The sequence below is a fragment of the Stylophora pistillata genome, chromosome 4 (genome assembly GCF_964205215.1).
Source record: "Stylophora pistillata chromosome 4, jaStyPist1.2, whole genome shotgun sequence".
NCBI classification, from domain to species: domain Eukaryota; kingdom Metazoa; phylum Cnidaria; class Anthozoa; order Scleractinia; family Pocilloporidae; genus Stylophora; species Stylophora pistillata.
This window is the reverse complement of record NC_142522.1, coordinates 40,039,021-40,057,299: the sequence shown is the minus strand read 5'-3', so window position 1 is coordinate 40,057,299 and position 18,279 is coordinate 40,039,021. Positions and strand designations below refer to the sequence as shown.

Sequence of the window (18,279 nt, the reverse complement as noted above, 5' to 3'; positions counted from 1 at the left end):
TGTGTTATTGACATTTTGAGATAATTTGTATTCAGAAGAATAATTTTGATTGCTTGGTTAATTTTTGTAATTTTTTGTTTGTTTGTTTGTTTGTTTTTTTAATTTTTGTCATTGTTTTAGGCAAAAGATTCTCCAGATCCAGCTTTTGATTTGTCAAAGTGTGGGGCAACTGAGGTAACTTTCCTGTAAAGTTTATATTAACACCATGGAAGGTGTTTTGAGTAATGTACAAGAATTTGACAGCAACTTTGAAAGTGACCTAATATTTCAAATATTATAAAGTTAACATAAAATATGATGAACTAGTGAAATAGCTCTTGTCTGCAGCTCCAAATTGTTTTAAAAACCTTTAAAATTATGAATGGTTTGGCTTTTGGTTCCAAATACAGAAGATTATGTCAGACTATTAGACTATTAACTTATAAGTTTAATTTAAATGCCATTCACGAACTAAGAGAAAATGTTTTTTCAAAGCAAAGAACTTTGGTTTTCTATCTAGTAAAAGGGTACTGGCAATTAAGTTGTTGGCTTCAGTTATCAATAACATTTATTATTTACATTATTGAGTTTTTAAGACTTCTTGTGTGTGAAAGTTTGAATAAATTAAGTTTCAAGATGAGGTTGAATGCAGAGTTGCTCACCAAAAGTTGTATACAACAAATCAGCTGGAACAAACAGAGGGAGCTCTGACTGACTCTTTCTATAAAGATATAAAAAAAACTCAGTCTTTGAACCTTGCAGGCAGTTTGTGATTTATTTGCAAGTATATTTGGTTGTATGAAGGTGTCTGTCAGCTGGTTATTTGCAGCAAAGCTATCTTTTTAGAGTCCAATTTGCAGGTGTTAAGCTGTCACTGAAAATTAGTAAAATATAAAAAGTCATTGTACTGAAAAAAATATTGATTTTCTGAACTTTCTTGTTTGTTGTAGGTCCCCAAGGGAGTATACTCATTATGTAGGGTACTTCAAAAAGAGGTGAGCTGTGTAAGGCATAACACGATCTATAACACAAATAAATTTATTTGCAGTGAATGGATCTGTCAATATCTAAATTAAATACAGCTGTTGTTGAATTTTTCCATAATCAATGTTTATATCCTTATAAATTGTGATTTAAATTTTTTTCGTATGACAGTTGCGACTCAGAACAATATGATAATCATTCTAACCAGAATTACGTATTTGTAAATGAATGCGTAATTCAACCTTTGGTAGCAATATTTTTCAAATAAACTATCTATCTATCTATCTATCTATCTATCTATCCATCTATCTATCCATCTATCTATCTATCTATCTATCTATCTATCTATCTGTCTGTCTGTCTGTCTGTCTGTCTATCTATCTATCTATCCATCTATCTATCTATCTGTCTATCTATCTATCTATCTATCTGTCTATCTATCTATCTATCTGTCTATCTATCTATCTATCTATCTATCTACCTGTCTATCTGTCTATCTATCTATCTATCTATCTGTCTATCTATCTATCTGTCTATCTATCTGTCTATCTATCTATCTGTCTATCTATCTATCTATCTATCTATCTATCTATCTGTCTATCTATCTATCTATCTATCTATCTATCTGTCTATCTATCTATCTATCTATCTGTCTGTCTGTCTGTCTGTCTGTCTGTCTATCTATCTATCTATCTATCTATCTATCAGATATTGTTCTTAATATGAAACTAAAATTATTGAATGCCATGTAGCATTTTGGGAATCATGACAAATGTTTCTGTATTGATCAGCTGCCATTTGTATGCCTGGCTTTGTTTTGTTAGCAACTTACATGTACTTTGGTCGAGAGAGATCCATAATTTTTAAAATCCACAAAAATTAAAACCTGCAAAATGTTCAATGCTGTGTGTTATGACCAAGTTGTTATCACTCTTGGATTCAGTCAGACTGCAAGATGTGACAGGACTGGACACTAATCAGGTAGCCCCACTATAGCCACAGACTAGTAGAAATTCAGTTTTGGCCAGAGGCTTTCGAGTTCTACATGCCAGTTTGGCTAGTAAACAAATTGGAATTGTTGTTACATCTAAGTTGTCACTATAGCCACTAATGGCTAGTAAGTTGAAAAGTTAGTGTCGAGCCTTGTCTGATGCTTGTACTTATTAATCAGAGATACAAGTCTTGTACATCAAATAAATGCCAATAAAATAAATATAGTGTAATAGGTGGCTGTGCAGTTACTGGTAAGTGAAACTCAAACGCCAGAACGAGGGAGGTATGGTGGCTTCATGGTTTAAGTGCACTAGACTCTGGATCAAGTGGTGTGGGTTTGAGCCTTGGCCAGGGACATTGTGTTGTGTTGTTAGACAAGACACTTTACTCTAACTTACAGTAGTATTTCAGTATTCACCCTGCAGGTACATTTAAATGGGTACTGGCAAATCTAATGCAGGGGGGTAACCTTGTAATGGATTAGCATCCCATCCATGGAGGAGTAGAATACTGACCTAGTTGCTTCGTGCTACGGAAAACATAGCACTGGTGTGATTGGCCACTTGGTTTATAAACAGACTCTGTAAACCCCAGAGCCTGCTTGTAATTTGAACTGATGGCAGTGAGAGGTGTTACTGGCATTGGTAGACCACTCGCCTGGTAAATGGCAATTTATTGAAACACTGTAAATAATTATACTCTGGTACTTTTTTTAATGCATCTTTTTTATATTTTACTAGGCACTTTTATTGTTCGACAATGATTTATCAAATCTAAAAGGGGGAGGAGACTTAAATGATTTGTCAAATCTAAGGGTAAGATAACAATGTCACTGATCTGATTTGTTTCAAGTTGTGATACATAATTTGATTGATAAGTTTTTAAGAATAACTGTCTCTTCGTCTTTGCTGCTTGTTTCTATTCTAAAATATTCTTAAACTTACCAATAAATTCTGAAATACATGTAGCAATTGATTTATATTAACCAATAGTATTTTCCTTTAATTTGTTTCATCTGAAATCATGTTGGTTCATGAAAATTACTTGAAACTAATACTCAGAAGGAATTTGACCCACAAAATAACACTGACTACTGATGAGCACATCAATTTTTCTTTTAGTAGCACCGCAAATAATTGTTCGTTTATTTACTACATTCATTTTAGCTACTTGTAGCTCTAATGAAACCAGAAGGTAATTTTGGGGTCTACAGCTTGATAGATGCCAAAATTTTCATCCAGAGTTGGTGGAATTTTATGCTATACCCCCTGGTGATTGATTAGGTTCTTTTTCATAGATTATCATACTCTTTATTTTAATTATTGAATACGGAATCAAAAGTATTTTTGCTAATCCTCCTAGGTGTTGGATCTTCATGAAAATCAAATAACAGCCCTTCCTGCAGACATTGATGCGCTGAAATCACTACAGGTATGAAAAATATCCAAATCACTTCTTGTTCATAATTTTAGTAAACAGGGATGATTAATTAATCCTTTAAGCCCCAAAATCTGATTGTTAATTCTCCCCTCTTGCTGCTACACATTTCGTCATAAATTAGTGATGGGAATTTGGTGTTAGATCAAGGTAAACAACTTCTACCAAATAAGTTTGAGTATTCTCATGACCAGTTTGCTGGATACAATGAGTCCTTGTATTGTTATAAACGACGACCACAACAATTTACATTCGAGGATCTATCCAGCAATTCAAAGTTATTTCTTCTCACAGGATAGCCTTAAAGTGCATATGACAAGTTTTTTTTTTCGACAGATTCTAGTTGCTTATAGCGTCTTTAATATACTTGAGGAATTTGGGAGCAATCCGGTAAATATAAGTACTGAATTTTTTCATTTGAATCGCTGTCACCGCTTGAATTTTTTTTACCGCCACTTCGCTCGGCCAGACCACCAAATAACTAACCTCGTGACGTCACATTGTGTGTAACACTACAGCAATGGTGGACTCTAGTTGAAAGCGTAAAGGAGGGAAAAGATGTGTCGCTGGAGCACCAAATAAGACGAGTTGTAGCAATAATTCATACACACCTGGTATAACGATGCATCAGTTTCCTTCTAATCCAGAAATAAGATCGAAATGGGTGAAATTTGTCCAAGTACATAGACCAGAAGACTTCAAGGAACCCGTGAATAAACATGCTTGCTTGTGCTCTGCACACTTCGAAGATTCATGTTTTACCCGAGATCTTACTATCGTTGAAAGCATGAGCGAACAAAACATGTGCCGAGTGTTAATCAAGGGTTCAGTGCCAACGAGAGATACGACAAAAGCTCCAACGACTCCGATTTTAACTCAAAGGGAGAAAAGACATGTAAGATAGTTTTGCACATAAGGAGGTACTCCGACGTGTGGTCAAAAGCTTATTCTGGTGTGTATTGTTTTTTTTTTTAGATAAAACGAGATGTACTGAAATTTTATAAATATCTTTATATGCAATGTCAAAGGTATAGAAAGGTCTTCTTTGATGTGCATCAAATTAGATAAATAATAATGGAATAAGGGTTCATTTTTGTTTAGTTTGTAGTAATTGGATAATTCGCATGTTTCAGAGGGAAGATGTACTTAATATGGAGGAAGTATATTTGTCTGTAGCATTGGAACAAAGGAGACATTATTACATAAAATAATTTTAGGATAGAGGATTAGATAAAATTTCACTTTAGTGTCCTGGTTGTTCATCTTCGACAGGCTCGTAACCTCTTTTGTGGCTTGAAGGATACTTGTTCCTAACAGCACTATATACGCAGACACATAATGGTCTTCGGTTATCCCAACCCATGAAGCCACAAAGCCATCATTCTAATCAACCATCGATACGCAACTGATCTTAGAAATCTACACAGAGAGAAGAAAATGAAACTATTAATTTTCTGAGAAACAAAAGAGTCACAACAAATTGAAATAGACCTTGAGACGGTTTTGGAAGCCATCTTGACGGGTAGGCAAAGCGGTCAGAAATTACAGTGTTTGTATGGGAATCCCATGGCAAAAAACTTTTTACAAAATCAAATTTTATGCAATTTATGAATCGCAACGTTAAAGTACTGAGTAGAAGATTGTATTCACCTAGTTTGAAGAATGCAGGTTGGATACAAGATTCTCAGTTAATTTTCCATACATTTGTCTGTAACTTTTCGCAGGGTAGAAGGGGCGGCGCGCGAAAGATTTACAGACAAATGTGTGGAAATTAGAAAAATTAACTGAGCGTCTTGTATCAAACCTACAATCTTCAAACTTGGTGAATAAAATCTTCTACTCGGTGTTTTAACGTTGCGATTCATGAATTGCGTAAAATTTGATTCTGGGAAAAGTTATTTGCCATGGGATTCCCATATAAAACCTGTAATTTCTGACTGCTTTGCCTACCCGTCAAGATGGGTTCTAAAACTGTCAAGGGCTATTATCATTCAACTATATTTTCTGCTGAACTGATTAAGAAAGCAACTTTTGTTTTAATAACACGTTTTAAGATTATTATCCTGTGATATATGCGATAGATTTGGAGCATACGTAATTTACTGTACTCACTCGTTTTGCGTAGAACCGGTTTGTCGGCGATAGCGTAATAATGGCCCCACTTGCATCAGTACTGTCGGGTTGATCAAGGCTGAGAAATCTTCGTGTTGTGTTTGTAATATATTGCTAGTGATATAAACCCACGAAGTCAAACAGCATGGCTGCTTCAACACAACTTTATTCCCGCAATGTATTCTGGTACATACACAGTAACCTTAGAGGGTACTTAATATATTACACTGCTTTCCCCTTACAAATAAGATATCCTTACCAGTAACACAATAGTAGCCATAACATTCACTACAGGTTCAGTCGGTCAACAGGTTTCCTAATTCTCTCTGATCGCCTCAGAACAACCGGCGATGGTGTGTTTAAATTCTCTTCACTAATACTAGAATTAGGCTCATCATCTTTATCTGAAAAATTGACTGGTGGCTGCGGCACCCCGGATGAAACTTGGCTATTATCTACACTTAGAGTGGGTTGCTCACACAGTTCTGGGACAGGTATGTCCAACTCTCTAGTTTCATATGGCACCTGATCATATGCTTTAATTAAATGATCAACATGAACATATCTGGTCTTATAGCCAGTCTTAACTAAATATGTTCTGGGTCCACAGACCTTAACTACCCTTCCCAGAATCCACCTCTCAGTATTGGTACGGGCTTGAGTATTTCTCACTCGAACTATGTCATTCTCTGCAAACAGCCTATCTTGATGACCCTTTAAATCCTTATATTCCTTCTGCTTATTTTGTTTACTCTCTACGGTTTTGGCTAGATCAGGTTTCACTAGAGTTAAACGAGTACGCAGTCTACGTCTCATCAGCAGTTCTGCTGGCGTAGCACCTGTGGTGCTGTGTGGGGTGGTACGGTATCTCAAGAGGAAGTCTGCTAGTCTATGTTTGATAGACCTTCCCTTGTTTCCCTCTAGAACTTGTTTGACAAGCGCCTCCTTTACCACCCTGACTGATCTCTCAGCAGCACCATTTGATTGTGGGTGATAAGGAGGAGTTAGGGTATGTTTAATGCCATTTTTATACATAAACTCAGCAAACTCACTTGAAACAAATTGTGGCCCATTATCTGATACCAACTCCTCGGGCAAACCATGTTGGGCAAATATAAGACGCAACTCATTTATGGTTTTCTCTGTGGTGATTGAGGTCATGTGCTTAACCTCTATCCTTTTTGAAAAACTATCAACCACCACAAAAAAAAAATCACTCCCTTTCTGACAAAAATCAACATGAATACGCTGAAAGGGTCGCGTGGCCCATTTCCAAGGTATCAATGGGGCACAAGGTGGAGAGGTCCGCACATCCTGACACACTGAGCATAGTTTAATCTTTTGTTCAATTTCCTCATCCATCTTGGGCCACCAAACACATGTGCGTGCTATTGCTTTCATTGCACAAATGCCTGGGTGCTCCCAATGCAACTCCTCCAACATCTTTTCCCTAAATACTGGGGGAATGATCACCCTGGAACCCCAGAGAATGCAATTTTGTTCGCAAGAAAGTTCATGTCGACGGGTGTAATAGGGTTTTAAATCTTCATCACAAACCTCTGGCCACCCCACCATGACCCAATCAAGTACCTTGCTTAACCCTGGATCCATCAATGTAGCTTTCCCAATCTCTTTTGCAGTTATGGGGAAATCTTTGTCAATGGCACTTACATTGTAAATCTCACTCTCACTGCCAATCTTAGACTCTTCATGGGGTAATCTAGAAAGGGCATCACAGTTGCTGTGCTTTTCGGAGCTCCTGTACTCAATGTTATAGTCATATGCTGAAAGGACAAGTGCCCAGCGCTGCATACGGGCAGCTGCAAGTGTGGGTATAGCAGCTTTTGGGCCCAAAATAGCCAACAATGGCTGGTGGTCAGTTACTAAAGTGAACTTTCGTCCATATAGAAACTGATTAAATTTTTTTACCCCGAAAATAATAGACAAGGCCTCCCGTTCAATTTGAGCATAATTTTTCTCACTTGAGCTGAGGGTACGTGATGCATATGCTATTGGCCTTTCTTGACCATCCTCCATTACATGACTAAGCACTGCCCCCAAACCATAACTCGATGCGTCACAAGCTAACTTAAGCTCACGATTTAGATCATAGTGGACCAACAGCGACTCACTGGTGAGGCCCTCCTTGCATGCCTCGAAAGCTTTCTGGCAGTCATCTGTCCATTCCCATTGAATAGTTTTCTGCAAAAGCCTATGCAGAGGTGCTAAGGTTGTAGCCAGCCCTGGCAAAAAGGAATGATAATACTGAACCATGCCCAGGAAGGACCTTAATTCACTCACATTCTTTGGGGCTGGGGCTCTTTTCACTGCACTGATCTTCTCCTCCACCGGTTGCAGGCCTTCGGCACTTACTCTCAGACCTAGATAAACCACTTCAGGTTTCAAAAACTCGCATTTTGCCAGTTTTAAATGCAAATTGTATTGGTGTAGCCTGTCCAACACATCAGCAAGTATCTTGAGATTCTCTTGCCAGTCATTGCCCCCTATCAAGATGTCATCTTGTTTACAAACACATTTTTCAATTCCCTGAAGAATTTGATCCATTTTTGCTTGAAAGATTTTTGGGGATGACTTGACCCCATAGGGCAATTTCTGGTAGGAATAAAGGCCTTTATGAGTGGTAATTGTCAAGTACTCTTGACTTTCTTTGTCAACATTCAGCTGGGCATAGGCATGTGATAGATCAAGCTTACTAAATACCTTAGAGCCAACCAGAGCAGCATACAAATCCTGAGTAGTAGGTAAAACATATTGCTCATCTTCAACTGACTGATTGATAGTGGATTTGTAGTCTCCACATATTCTGACAGTGTTATCAGCCTTTGGCACTACCACGATTGGGCTAGCCCAAAGTGACCTGTCAACTTTCTTAATAACACCATGCTTTTCTAGTTTGTCTAACTCTTTTTCGACTTGCTCTTTTAAAGCGTATGGAACCCTACGCGCTTTCACGAATACAGGTTTTGCATCGCCTCTCATAGTAATATGGGCCTCAAGGCCCGTCATACCTTTGTAACTCTCAGTAAACAATTCGCTATGTTTAGATAGCAACTCATTCAGTTGACTATCAGCACTCCTAGGGTCTCCCTTGGGAATACAAAATATCTCACCCCACTCAAACTTAATGTGCCGCAGCCAGTTTTTACCAAGTAAAGTAGGTTTTGCATCATAATTGGCTACAAGAATGGGTAGAGAGTATTGTTTACCCTTATACACTATGTCACACTGCATTTCCCCTGACACATCAAGTAATTCACCCGTGTATGTCTTAAGTGTTACTTTAGAAGGAGACAGAGGCTTGTCTGCAAACCTCTCTAGATATTCACTTCTACTCATTATTGAGAAATCTGCAGCTGTGTCTAACTCCATCATACACAGTTTACCATTGATTTCCATTTCTACAGTGTACCTATTGCAGTTAGGCTTGTTTTGGTCAAGCGAATTCAGAGAATAAATTCCTAATTCCTCATCCTCACACTCATCATTGCCTGATTCTGAAGCCTGTACACTATGAATTTTACCCTTTCTCTTTTCATCCTTACTGCGACAAACAGAAGCTAAATGCCCAATCTTGGAGCACTTGTAGCATTTTGCTGACTTAAATTTACAAGACTGACCTGAATGATTACCCCCACACCTAGGACATGACAATTGTTCAGTGTTCTTCTTTTCAGTGTTTTTACTTCCTTGTTCTGTCAACTTGTTGACTTGAACAGTTTCACTGCGTGAAGGGTGAAATTCTTGGGTGTTCCTGTCTGCCATCTCCATGGTCTTGGCAATACTGCAAGCCTTTTCGAATGTGAGGTCATCTGTGTTCAGTAGTTTGTTTTGTATCTTCGGATTGTTCAGTCCGCATACGAATCGGTCACGTAACGCCCGATTGAGGAATTCACCATAATTACAGTGGACCGCCAATCTCTTCAAAGCCAGCACATAATCGCTAACTGATTCTTCGGATTTTTGATTTCGCGTGCCAAAGTGAAAACTTTGTGCGATTTCCAGGGGCTTCGGGTTGTAGTGTTTCTCCAAGACTTCCACAATGTTAGTGAATGACACATCCTTCGGTTTAGTGGGCGCCAATAAGTTGCTGAGGGTTGTGTATACCTCTGGCCCCACTTCTGTCAGGAAAATGGCACGTTTCCTGTTCGCTACCACAAGGTTGGTGGCAGCGCTTCCCTCTCCTGTTGTCGTTACAATGTTGTTGGCTGTAAAGAACATTTCCATCCTCTCAATGTAGGCACTAAACGTTTCACGTGCGACGTTGAACTCGCCAACACGTCCAAATAATCCACTCGCACTAGTGCTGGCCATCTTCTATGCCACAACACACACAGCGTTGTCCAAAGACCTTGCACTTTTGAATGACGTGGAAAAACGACCGATCCTCGTCGCCAAAATGTAATATATTGCTAGTGATATAAACCCACGAAGTCAAACAGCATGGCCGCTTCAACACAACTTTATTCCCGCAATGTATTCTGGTACATACACAGTAACCTTAGAGGGTACTTAATATATTACAGTGTTATACACTTTATATTCTCTATAGAACCATCAAACACTAATTTACCGATGGCATTTATTACTTCATGACAGCAACGAAACTCCATTGCGTCCTCCAAAGCTTCGCCATGACAGTGTTGACATTTGCACCTATAAACATCGAGAATCGCTTAGAGATCATTGTAATATACTCCATAAAAACTATGACATAAGGTTCTTACCAGTCGTTAACGTTAATCTGGCCTTCAAATCGAGCCTCTAAAGTAGATGGTCGAAGGCCATCGACGTCTGTTTCTTCGTCTCCGTCTGCTAGATCTTGATCGCTCTCGCTGGCTAGTGGTTCGTCTTGATATGGCTCCTCTACCATATTTTCTTCTTCGGAATTGCCTAATTCTGCACGAGATGATGAGCTTGAAGATTCTGAGTGGTCGGATTCATTACAGGATTCGTCTGAATCACTAAAACTCTGGAGGTTTTCTCTGGACATGTTCGATTCGTTTTAGTATTCTTAGGATAGGTACACCTTATGACATCACGCATAAATTAACTTACAAATATTCATTACCAGGCTCCGGTAAGATAATAGCCGAAACTAGCGCAGTTTTGAAGGGAAAAAAGTATATTAAATTTCTTTACAGAACAAATCTAAATATTTCAGGTGTGAACCAAAGACTATAAACTAAGAAAATTCATCGAAAAAAAAAACTTGTCATATGCACTTTAAAATCCATCGCTCAAAACTGAATCCAGCAAAAACCTCAAGCAACGCACATGGTGTGGGAAACTGTGCCCTAGACATAATTATTGTGAGCAATGTTATTGGCTGTCTGTTATTTACTGCAATGAATCATACAGTGATGATCTTTCAACTGTTGAAAAATACCCAAGGCATAGAGCTCACATTGAATTTTATTAATTGAGTCTTTGATAAAAAAATGAGCACCCACTGGCAGGAAACTTTTCACAAGCAAAATAGTAATTTTGGATCCTTTTGCCTATGTCTGATTACTAATTTCCTATTTTACAGGTGCTAAACGTTCAAGGTAACAAACTTAAAACTCTTCCTACCAGCATTGGAAATTTAGCATCTCTTCAAAGTTTAATCCTTCAAGGTACTGCACTGTATCTAATTCCACTAGTATTCAGTCAAATTCTTCTCATCTCAAGTAAAAAAAAGTTTGTGGAAGACTTTGTTGTTGTTGTTATTTACAGCAAATGACCTTCGCAAGCTCCCACCTGAAATAGGAAATCTCAAAAGCTTGAGAACGCTGAATGTTTCTGAAAACAGCAACTTGCCTGGGGTTCCCCCGACTTTGGCTCGTGTGAGAACTTTGGAGGTGAGATAAGGCTAAAGATATTTAATTGTCCATTGAACATTTTGTAATTTATTCTTAGACTATTGACATGTAGTCTTCCAATACCTGGCTTTAGAAATCAATTCCAATGGTGGACTAATGTTGTGCAGTTCATTCTAATATTACGACTTCGTAGTGTTCCATTAGTCTCATATTCATGTTTTGTAATCAATTAGAGTCCTTAATATTGAATGTACCATGGACAGACCTTATCAGGACTACCACAAATAAAATATTATTAATATCTCTTTCTTTTTCAGACTATTATACTTGATGTAAACACGGTATCATTTCCACCCAGAGGTAATCTATATTTATTATTTATTTCTTAGAGATTTTTGCAGTAATTATTTGCACAGATCAGGAGCTAAAATGTTTGCATGAGTCATGTGATGATCTGTTCATTTTCACAGATGTGGCAGCTGAGGGAACAGCCTCCATTATGAAATATCTTTGCAAAGGTAGCGATTTTTATGAATAAGACTTAATATCATACATACCAAATGTGCACTTTCTTCATATGACCAGTGTATTGTTTATTGATGTCAAATTGTATATGATTGTCATCTTATGATGAATCTAGTCATCATGATGACTAAATTAATGATGATTAATTTGGTGTTTTCTGTTTCTTTTTTGTCAGTGGCTGAAATTGAGTATGTCCCTCCATCCAAGCATCTACTGAATGTGCTGGGTATGCTGTAGTTGCACAGTAGAGCGTTTTTTGATTGAGTGTCATACAACAAAACCAAAATAGCAACAAGGGCCAATCAGAAGAAGGAAAAATACCTCTAAGAGCCAATGAGAACTCAGTGAAAGTAAAACTGATCAAATTGCCTGAAGCTAGTGCTGATTGATTTTAGTTTTGCAGTTTTCTAGACCAATCACAGAGTGAAGTAAAGCAAAAATAAAGCAATCCAGGATTACCTGTGACACTCATTTGAAAACTGCTCTAATTTTATTAATCAGTTAAATTTAATTTAACTCAAATGATAAGTATTGACACTTACATGATTGCCCAGTGAATTAATTTTTCCATGAAAGTAAATTAACATCAGATGGTGCAAGGGTTTTTTTGATGTTGCAGATTTTAAGTCTTGTTTCATTCTCTTTAATTTCTGATCCAATAGGAAATGGAACAGCTTCAAATACACAATTGTGCCCTTCACCAGTGGATGATCTTGTGGCAGTGAGTAGCCAAGTTTCTTCAAGTAATCAAATTGAATATAACCAGCACCCTCCAAGATAACTTAATCATTTTTTCTGAGGATAGAGAACTATTAATTTTGGTCAGAAAATATTGCACAACTTCATTTTAGGGTAGGCATGGCTTGGGGGCTAAGATTATTAATGGTAAAATGACTGTCTGTGATACATAAACAGAATTCCACAATGATTATTTCTTTTTTTTTTTTTTAGTGTTTATCAATCTCTTGATTGTGATACATTATTTTATAACAGTTACTTTGGCTCTTGACATTGACAATGTCACTGCATGATTACCATGTAACATTTCACCATTTTCACAACACTTCCTCATCATTTCACACACGAACATTTTTGTTTTCAGAGCACTTTATCAAAGCATGAGGCAGAGAAGGTTTGCATGTCACTTTTTTTTATTTCCATTGACCATTTTTGTTGTTACTTTTCCTTGTTTTGTTTTTGGTTTATTTCAATCTTGTTTTGCATTTCATTTATCTGACAAGAACAGTTAAAACAGTACATGTTTCTCACAAGTATCATTCATGTTCAACTCATTGATAAGTATGAACCTGAAGATGGTCCAATGTTTAATTTTTGAACTTGAAAACAGTGGTGAAGGTTTCACCCGATCAAGACACCCATCAAGTACTTTGCAGAGTTGCCATGATTCTCCCAAGTCACTACTCAGAGCCTTCTACTCAGTCAGAGTTTAAGAGCCAATGTTAAATAACATTTTTACTTGTGAAAGTTAATTCTAACCTCATTAAATCTTGATCCACAGGAAAAGAGAAGACAACAGATGATTGAAATAGAGAAACAGCTTCATGAAATAGATCTGGAGCAGCAGGCCTTGGCTGCAGCTGCCAATAAACACCGTACTGACCTTGTGGACAAGATACGAATGGTAATCATAGACTGTTATATTTTCCATTTGCAGAGGGAAAAAAGGAACAATTTTTCTCTAAATCACTGCTATGGTCTTTAAGAATCATATGACTTTAACTAAGTAATTTTCTCTGATGTGTGGGCCTCTGTTGGCCTCCTCATCCCACCCTCTGGAAAGATTTCAGGACAGTGCTACTGAAAAGTAGCTATTAGACTTGCCAATTGTACATTTCTCAATAGGCCTTTTGCAGCTGGGGTCACATGATCAATTTTAGATATAATTTATATTATGGGATACAACTTGAAGAATACCAGAGATGGAAAGAGCATATCGAAAATACCAAAATGGCCAAGTTTGGGCCCCGGGAATTACAGAGCACTGCTTTTACAGTGGTTTGAACTTTCGGAAAATTTAGAGGATTTGTATGGAAAAAGTTGCTGGAGAGCAAGGCCTTGCTCTCCAGCAACTTTTTCTATTTAAACCTTCTTATTTATTAAAAAATTCAGAGTGTCATCAAATCTCATTTTTGAAAAATGGAGGCCTCAAACTTAGCCATTTTGTTATTTTCGAAATGCTTTTTCCTTTTCTGAATTCGGCTAAGTTACAGCCCATAATTTCATGAAAAGTAGGTCGCGTAATGGCTTAGCTGCAAAAGGCCTATTGTGCTCAATGTGCATGTATAGTGTTTTTAGCTTTGTGATAAACATCAGGTCATGGCAGTCGGCCAGTCTTGTCTATCAATTGTATGTATGTGAAAAGGTATTTATTACCTACATGTATAGCTTCCAAGCTTTAGGACAGTACTGCTCAAATGTAAGTTATTTATCTGTGACTATCTCATGACTGCAGATGATAAATTGGAGGACTCAGGATCTAGTATCTTTAAATTTGGCAAATTGAGAGAAATGTCCAAATTTAAATTTTTGGCGGCGGCAGCTTTGTTGCCATTTGCTTTGTGTTAAAATGAATTCTGAAAAATATGTGAGGCAGAGAGTAGTATTAGCAGTTTCTCATGTACTAAAAATATATTTGTAGGCTGAAGCAGAAATGGATGACCTTACATTGATGCAGCAGCAGCAACAAGAAGTTGAGAGAAAAAAGCTGGTGTCAGCAATGGCAGCAGGTACTGTGTGTGTTAAAGTGAGGTGTGGTTTATTGTGTGTGCGGACTGCAATGGAACACACAATAAACTGGCGACTTGGTAGTCACCAGTCAGAAGACTTACACTGTAGCTAAATAATCAGTTCAGGTGATCTTGTTTTTTTCGCAGTACCATTGAGCTGTTGGTTGTCTTTCATATGGGAGAGGAATTTATATGGTAGAACCTATACAGCTGACAAAAAAGAAAACAACAACAATAACAACAAAGCAATACAAAACAACAACAAAAATCATTACTCTGCCTCATTGTTGCATTTTTACTTCTGCTTTATTGTTAGTCCTCTTCCAGCTATATCCATCATTGTTACTTTTTTAGTGAATTTCCAATATTTATCTTGCAGATGAACAGCTTACTAATGATACAGTGGCAATGATTTTGCAAGAGAATGAACGGTAATGTTCTGTTTTTCTTTCTTTTCTCGTATCGTTAATCTCATTATTCGTACACACAGTACAGCGTGCGTGCGGCATCATTTATACCTTACATCAAGGGCCATGTTGTCACTGCTCTGGAGCAGGCACTTATTAAAATTAGCGCTTCAGTAAGAGCTTTTCTTCGCCCGCGAGAAAGGTAGAGGCCTTGAGGTGCTTCAGAGCAATGCTAATCAGCGAAAGGTCTTCAATTTTGTTTTATTTCAAAAATAACTTATTGCCCCCATTGCTTCTCGATCTTTTTGTAAGGAATAGCCAAATTCACAACTATGGTACCAGAACAGCCAGTAATTATCGAACCTATTTTGTGCCGTACAAATCTCAAGCAATTTACAATTCTCTACCAAGGTCCTAAAATTTGGAACTCTCTCCCTATTTCATTCACTCGTTCGTCAAACTTTCTCAGCTTTAAAACGAAATTGCAAGTCGAGTTTTTACTTTTTACTTAAATAATCACTGAATTGGCCAAGCCGCACATTCGCAGCACTTTTTCTTTACTTGATTTATTATTGTAAGTGAGGTGGCTCTCCCATAAGCCTGGTGGCTTCTTGGGTCTCCTCGCCTTCTAACTGTGATCGCTGTAATTAAATATTTTTTATTGTTAAAATAAGGCAAATAAAGATGATGATGATGATGAAGGGTCAACACTGATTATTAGTGTCAGACCCCCTGCAATCTTTACCTATTCTATATGTTAGAAGTTTTACATCCTTTTGAAAACTGATACGTGTGAGTGACCAGAAAAACACTGTTATTTACTTTTGACTGTTCAACTCTAGAGCTCACAAGGCGGAAATGATTCTGGATGAGATGGAAAAAGAAAGGTAGGAGTTTTTTTTGTTGTGTTCTCTAAGAATTGAGAATAGCTGTCGTATGGTTAGAAGGGTCCATTGGTTGGTGGAGTTTAGTCGGTTAAACGCATTTTGTTCTTTTTCTTTTTCTGTGCAGAATGAGAACTGAGCAACTGGTGAAGGTGACCCAGGAAGAAACCGAGAAACTGAGAAAAGAGGAGGTGTTAGGTTGGTCAGAATCAATAACGATCTCTGTGACTAAATACCGATTGATAGGCTCCTTCATCGAAGAAACACGGGCATTGTAATGATTTTTTTCCTCATAAAATTTGATAGATTTCTTTTTTTGTGGAACCGTATTGAGAGGGTCTCAATGGGGTGATGGCTTTTACGGCTAACTGTTAAAATTTTGGTCATTTTCTACGGCTTTGGTTAACCAAAAATGACTCAAAATGACGCTTGAAGAAAGGACATATTTTTCACGGTTAACTTTTTTTTTACGACTAGCTGTTAAAATTTGTCAGTTTTTACACCTAATGACTCTATTGTTGGCCGTGTATTGTTGATGGTTATCCCCATTAAGATCTTCTATTGATGGAAATGATTTAGGGATAAACCCTGTCATTTTAAGCCATTCATTATTTTGCTTACTGGTATCGCTTTGCAAGTTCTTTTTCTACTTTCCCCCGTAAAGAATTCCGATTTTTTTGTTGTTGTTGTCACTTCATGGCCAATGATTGACTGAAGTCATTTCACGGAGTTTTACTCGCTATTTTGTAGCATTTTTCATTCAAAGTTTTTCTTACTCTTATTAAAATGAGATTTTAAACGCAGTTTCCGTCGTAATGCAACAGATTTTCAATTTCTCCTTTTATTTCCACCAGTGTCCATGGCTCGTCTTTTAGAAAGTCAAGAAAGTCAAAGTCGTCTCATTAGAGAATATGAACGAACAAGAGATAGAACTGCTAGTGAAGCCATGAATGAGTAAGAAATTCATTTTCAGTTTTATTTCCAGTGTGAATGCTGCTTTTTTTTTTACTCACATTGTAGTTGGGGAATTGCGCAAAACTATTTTAGCTACTTCATCATTTGAATCAGTCTATTAATAGGCACCACTCCATTAGAAAGAGCTGTATTTAAGTTTAAAAGGGGTAAGTTTCTAAACTAAACTGGGATGCTGCGTCGTTTTAATCAACTGAGTTGATAAATAATGTAAATTGGCCATCGTAAGTGAGTTTCTAAACCTGATATTTCGAGCGTTAGCCCTTCGTCAGAGCGAAGCACTCGCCAATTTACGTTTTCAACTCATTTGATAAAACCAAATGATCTTTTGCTCTGTATCTATGTATAGCTGTATAATCAGGGGTCATGAAAAGGGATCATGCCACAACTGGTATAATTACCCTATTTTAAAAAAGCACCTGACATGTATGCACCAAGGCCCGGTTGTTCGAAGGTTGGATAACGCTATTCACCGCCTAAATCTTTATCCAGCGGATAGCGCAGGCGCAGCACGTTTTGCTCTCACTTATCTGCTGGGTAGTGATTTATCAGTCGAATCGCGTTATCCGCTCTTTATACAACTTGGCCCAGGTTATTGAGCTGAAAGAAACAAGGAAATAATAAAATATTATCAAGAGATTATAACGCTTGATAATCTTTTCATGGGGGTATTATGACTAACTGATGATTATTGCGTCGGTATTCTGTTTAGATGTCTCGTTTGAGAGTCTTTTTCTACCACAGGGCTTTGGAAGAAGATGTACGGTTGCTTGGCATTCTCAATGAACAGCACGATGACAGAGATACTTTGATCTCTGAGATTTCCAAAGAGGTTAGATATTAAGTTAGATCTTGTATTTCAGATCCTTTAGTTTCATTTGGTGTAGAAGTGATGATGAGTCCAATAAATAAAATACTCGTTTGCAACGTAAGAACAACACATTTTACATGACTTCGTGTTCTCCAATTTGCTCGGGCGTGATCATTCCGCGAAATTTACACGCTACTGCGGGTATAATGGTCAGCGACCGCAAGGGATGGGATATCTAGTAAAACAGTGACTTCGCCGCTCAGATTTACCTCGCATTCCTTTTTGCGCTGTTTAGGACTTTGGTAATAGAGGAACTGTAAATGTATCATTTTTTTTATTTAAGGAACGCGCTCAAATGGAAGCGATCCAAGCTCTCCAGCTACAAACGGACGCTAAGCATCGTAGAATTACCGGCCAGGTAAAGAGGTCGTTTAAATTTTTTTCAAATCAGATTTGATATAAAAGGACCTATTGTTGCAACGATTAGAGCACCCCTGAGGAAGGCACTAGACAGGAGTGTCGAAACGCCGAGTCTATGAATTGTAATTCCCCGGTTACATTCATTGAATCCTAAAAACAAGAGTAGCATCAAAACATGCCCATGTC

At 37.6% G+C, this 18,279-nt stretch overlaps 1 protein-coding gene across 4 annotated transcripts in view; it reads left to right on the top strand.

The window, feature by feature from the left end:
* LOC111346888 (E3 ubiquitin-protein ligase LRSAM1) overlaps positions 1 to 18,279 on the top strand; it is a 28,338-nt gene that overhangs the window by 2,202 nt on the left and 7,857 nt on the right. For all 4 annotated transcript variants that reach the window (XM_088758156.1, XM_088758155.1, XM_088758153.1 and 1 more), the window contains 19 exons: positions 121 to 174; positions 930 to 974; positions 2,697 to 2,771; positions 3,319 to 3,387; positions 11,057 to 11,141; positions 11,242 to 11,366; positions 11,645 to 11,687; positions 11,798 to 11,845; positions 12,028 to 12,078; positions 12,515 to 12,573; positions 12,955 to 12,984; positions 13,372 to 13,494; positions 14,512 to 14,599; positions 14,979 to 15,030; positions 15,849 to 15,893; positions 16,018 to 16,088; positions 16,745 to 16,844; positions 17,607 to 17,694; positions 18,017 to 18,091. In XM_088758156.1, the coding sequence (XP_088614282.1) occupies positions 121 to 174; positions 930 to 974; positions 2,697 to 2,771; positions 3,319 to 3,387; positions 11,057 to 11,141; positions 11,242 to 11,366; positions 11,645 to 11,687; positions 11,798 to 11,845; positions 12,028 to 12,078; positions 12,515 to 12,573; positions 12,955 to 12,984; positions 13,372 to 13,494; positions 14,512 to 14,599; positions 14,979 to 15,030; positions 15,849 to 15,893; positions 16,018 to 16,088; positions 16,745 to 16,844; positions 17,607 to 17,694; positions 18,017 to 18,091 (1,326 nt within the window). The remainder of the gene's footprint in view (positions 1 to 120; positions 175 to 929; positions 975 to 2,696; positions 2,772 to 3,318; positions 3,388 to 11,056; positions 11,142 to 11,241; positions 11,367 to 11,644; positions 11,688 to 11,797; positions 11,846 to 12,027; positions 12,079 to 12,514; positions 12,574 to 12,954; positions 12,985 to 13,371; positions 13,495 to 14,511; positions 14,600 to 14,978; positions 15,031 to 15,848; positions 15,894 to 16,017; positions 16,089 to 16,744; positions 16,845 to 17,606; positions 17,695 to 18,016; positions 18,092 to 18,279) is intronic.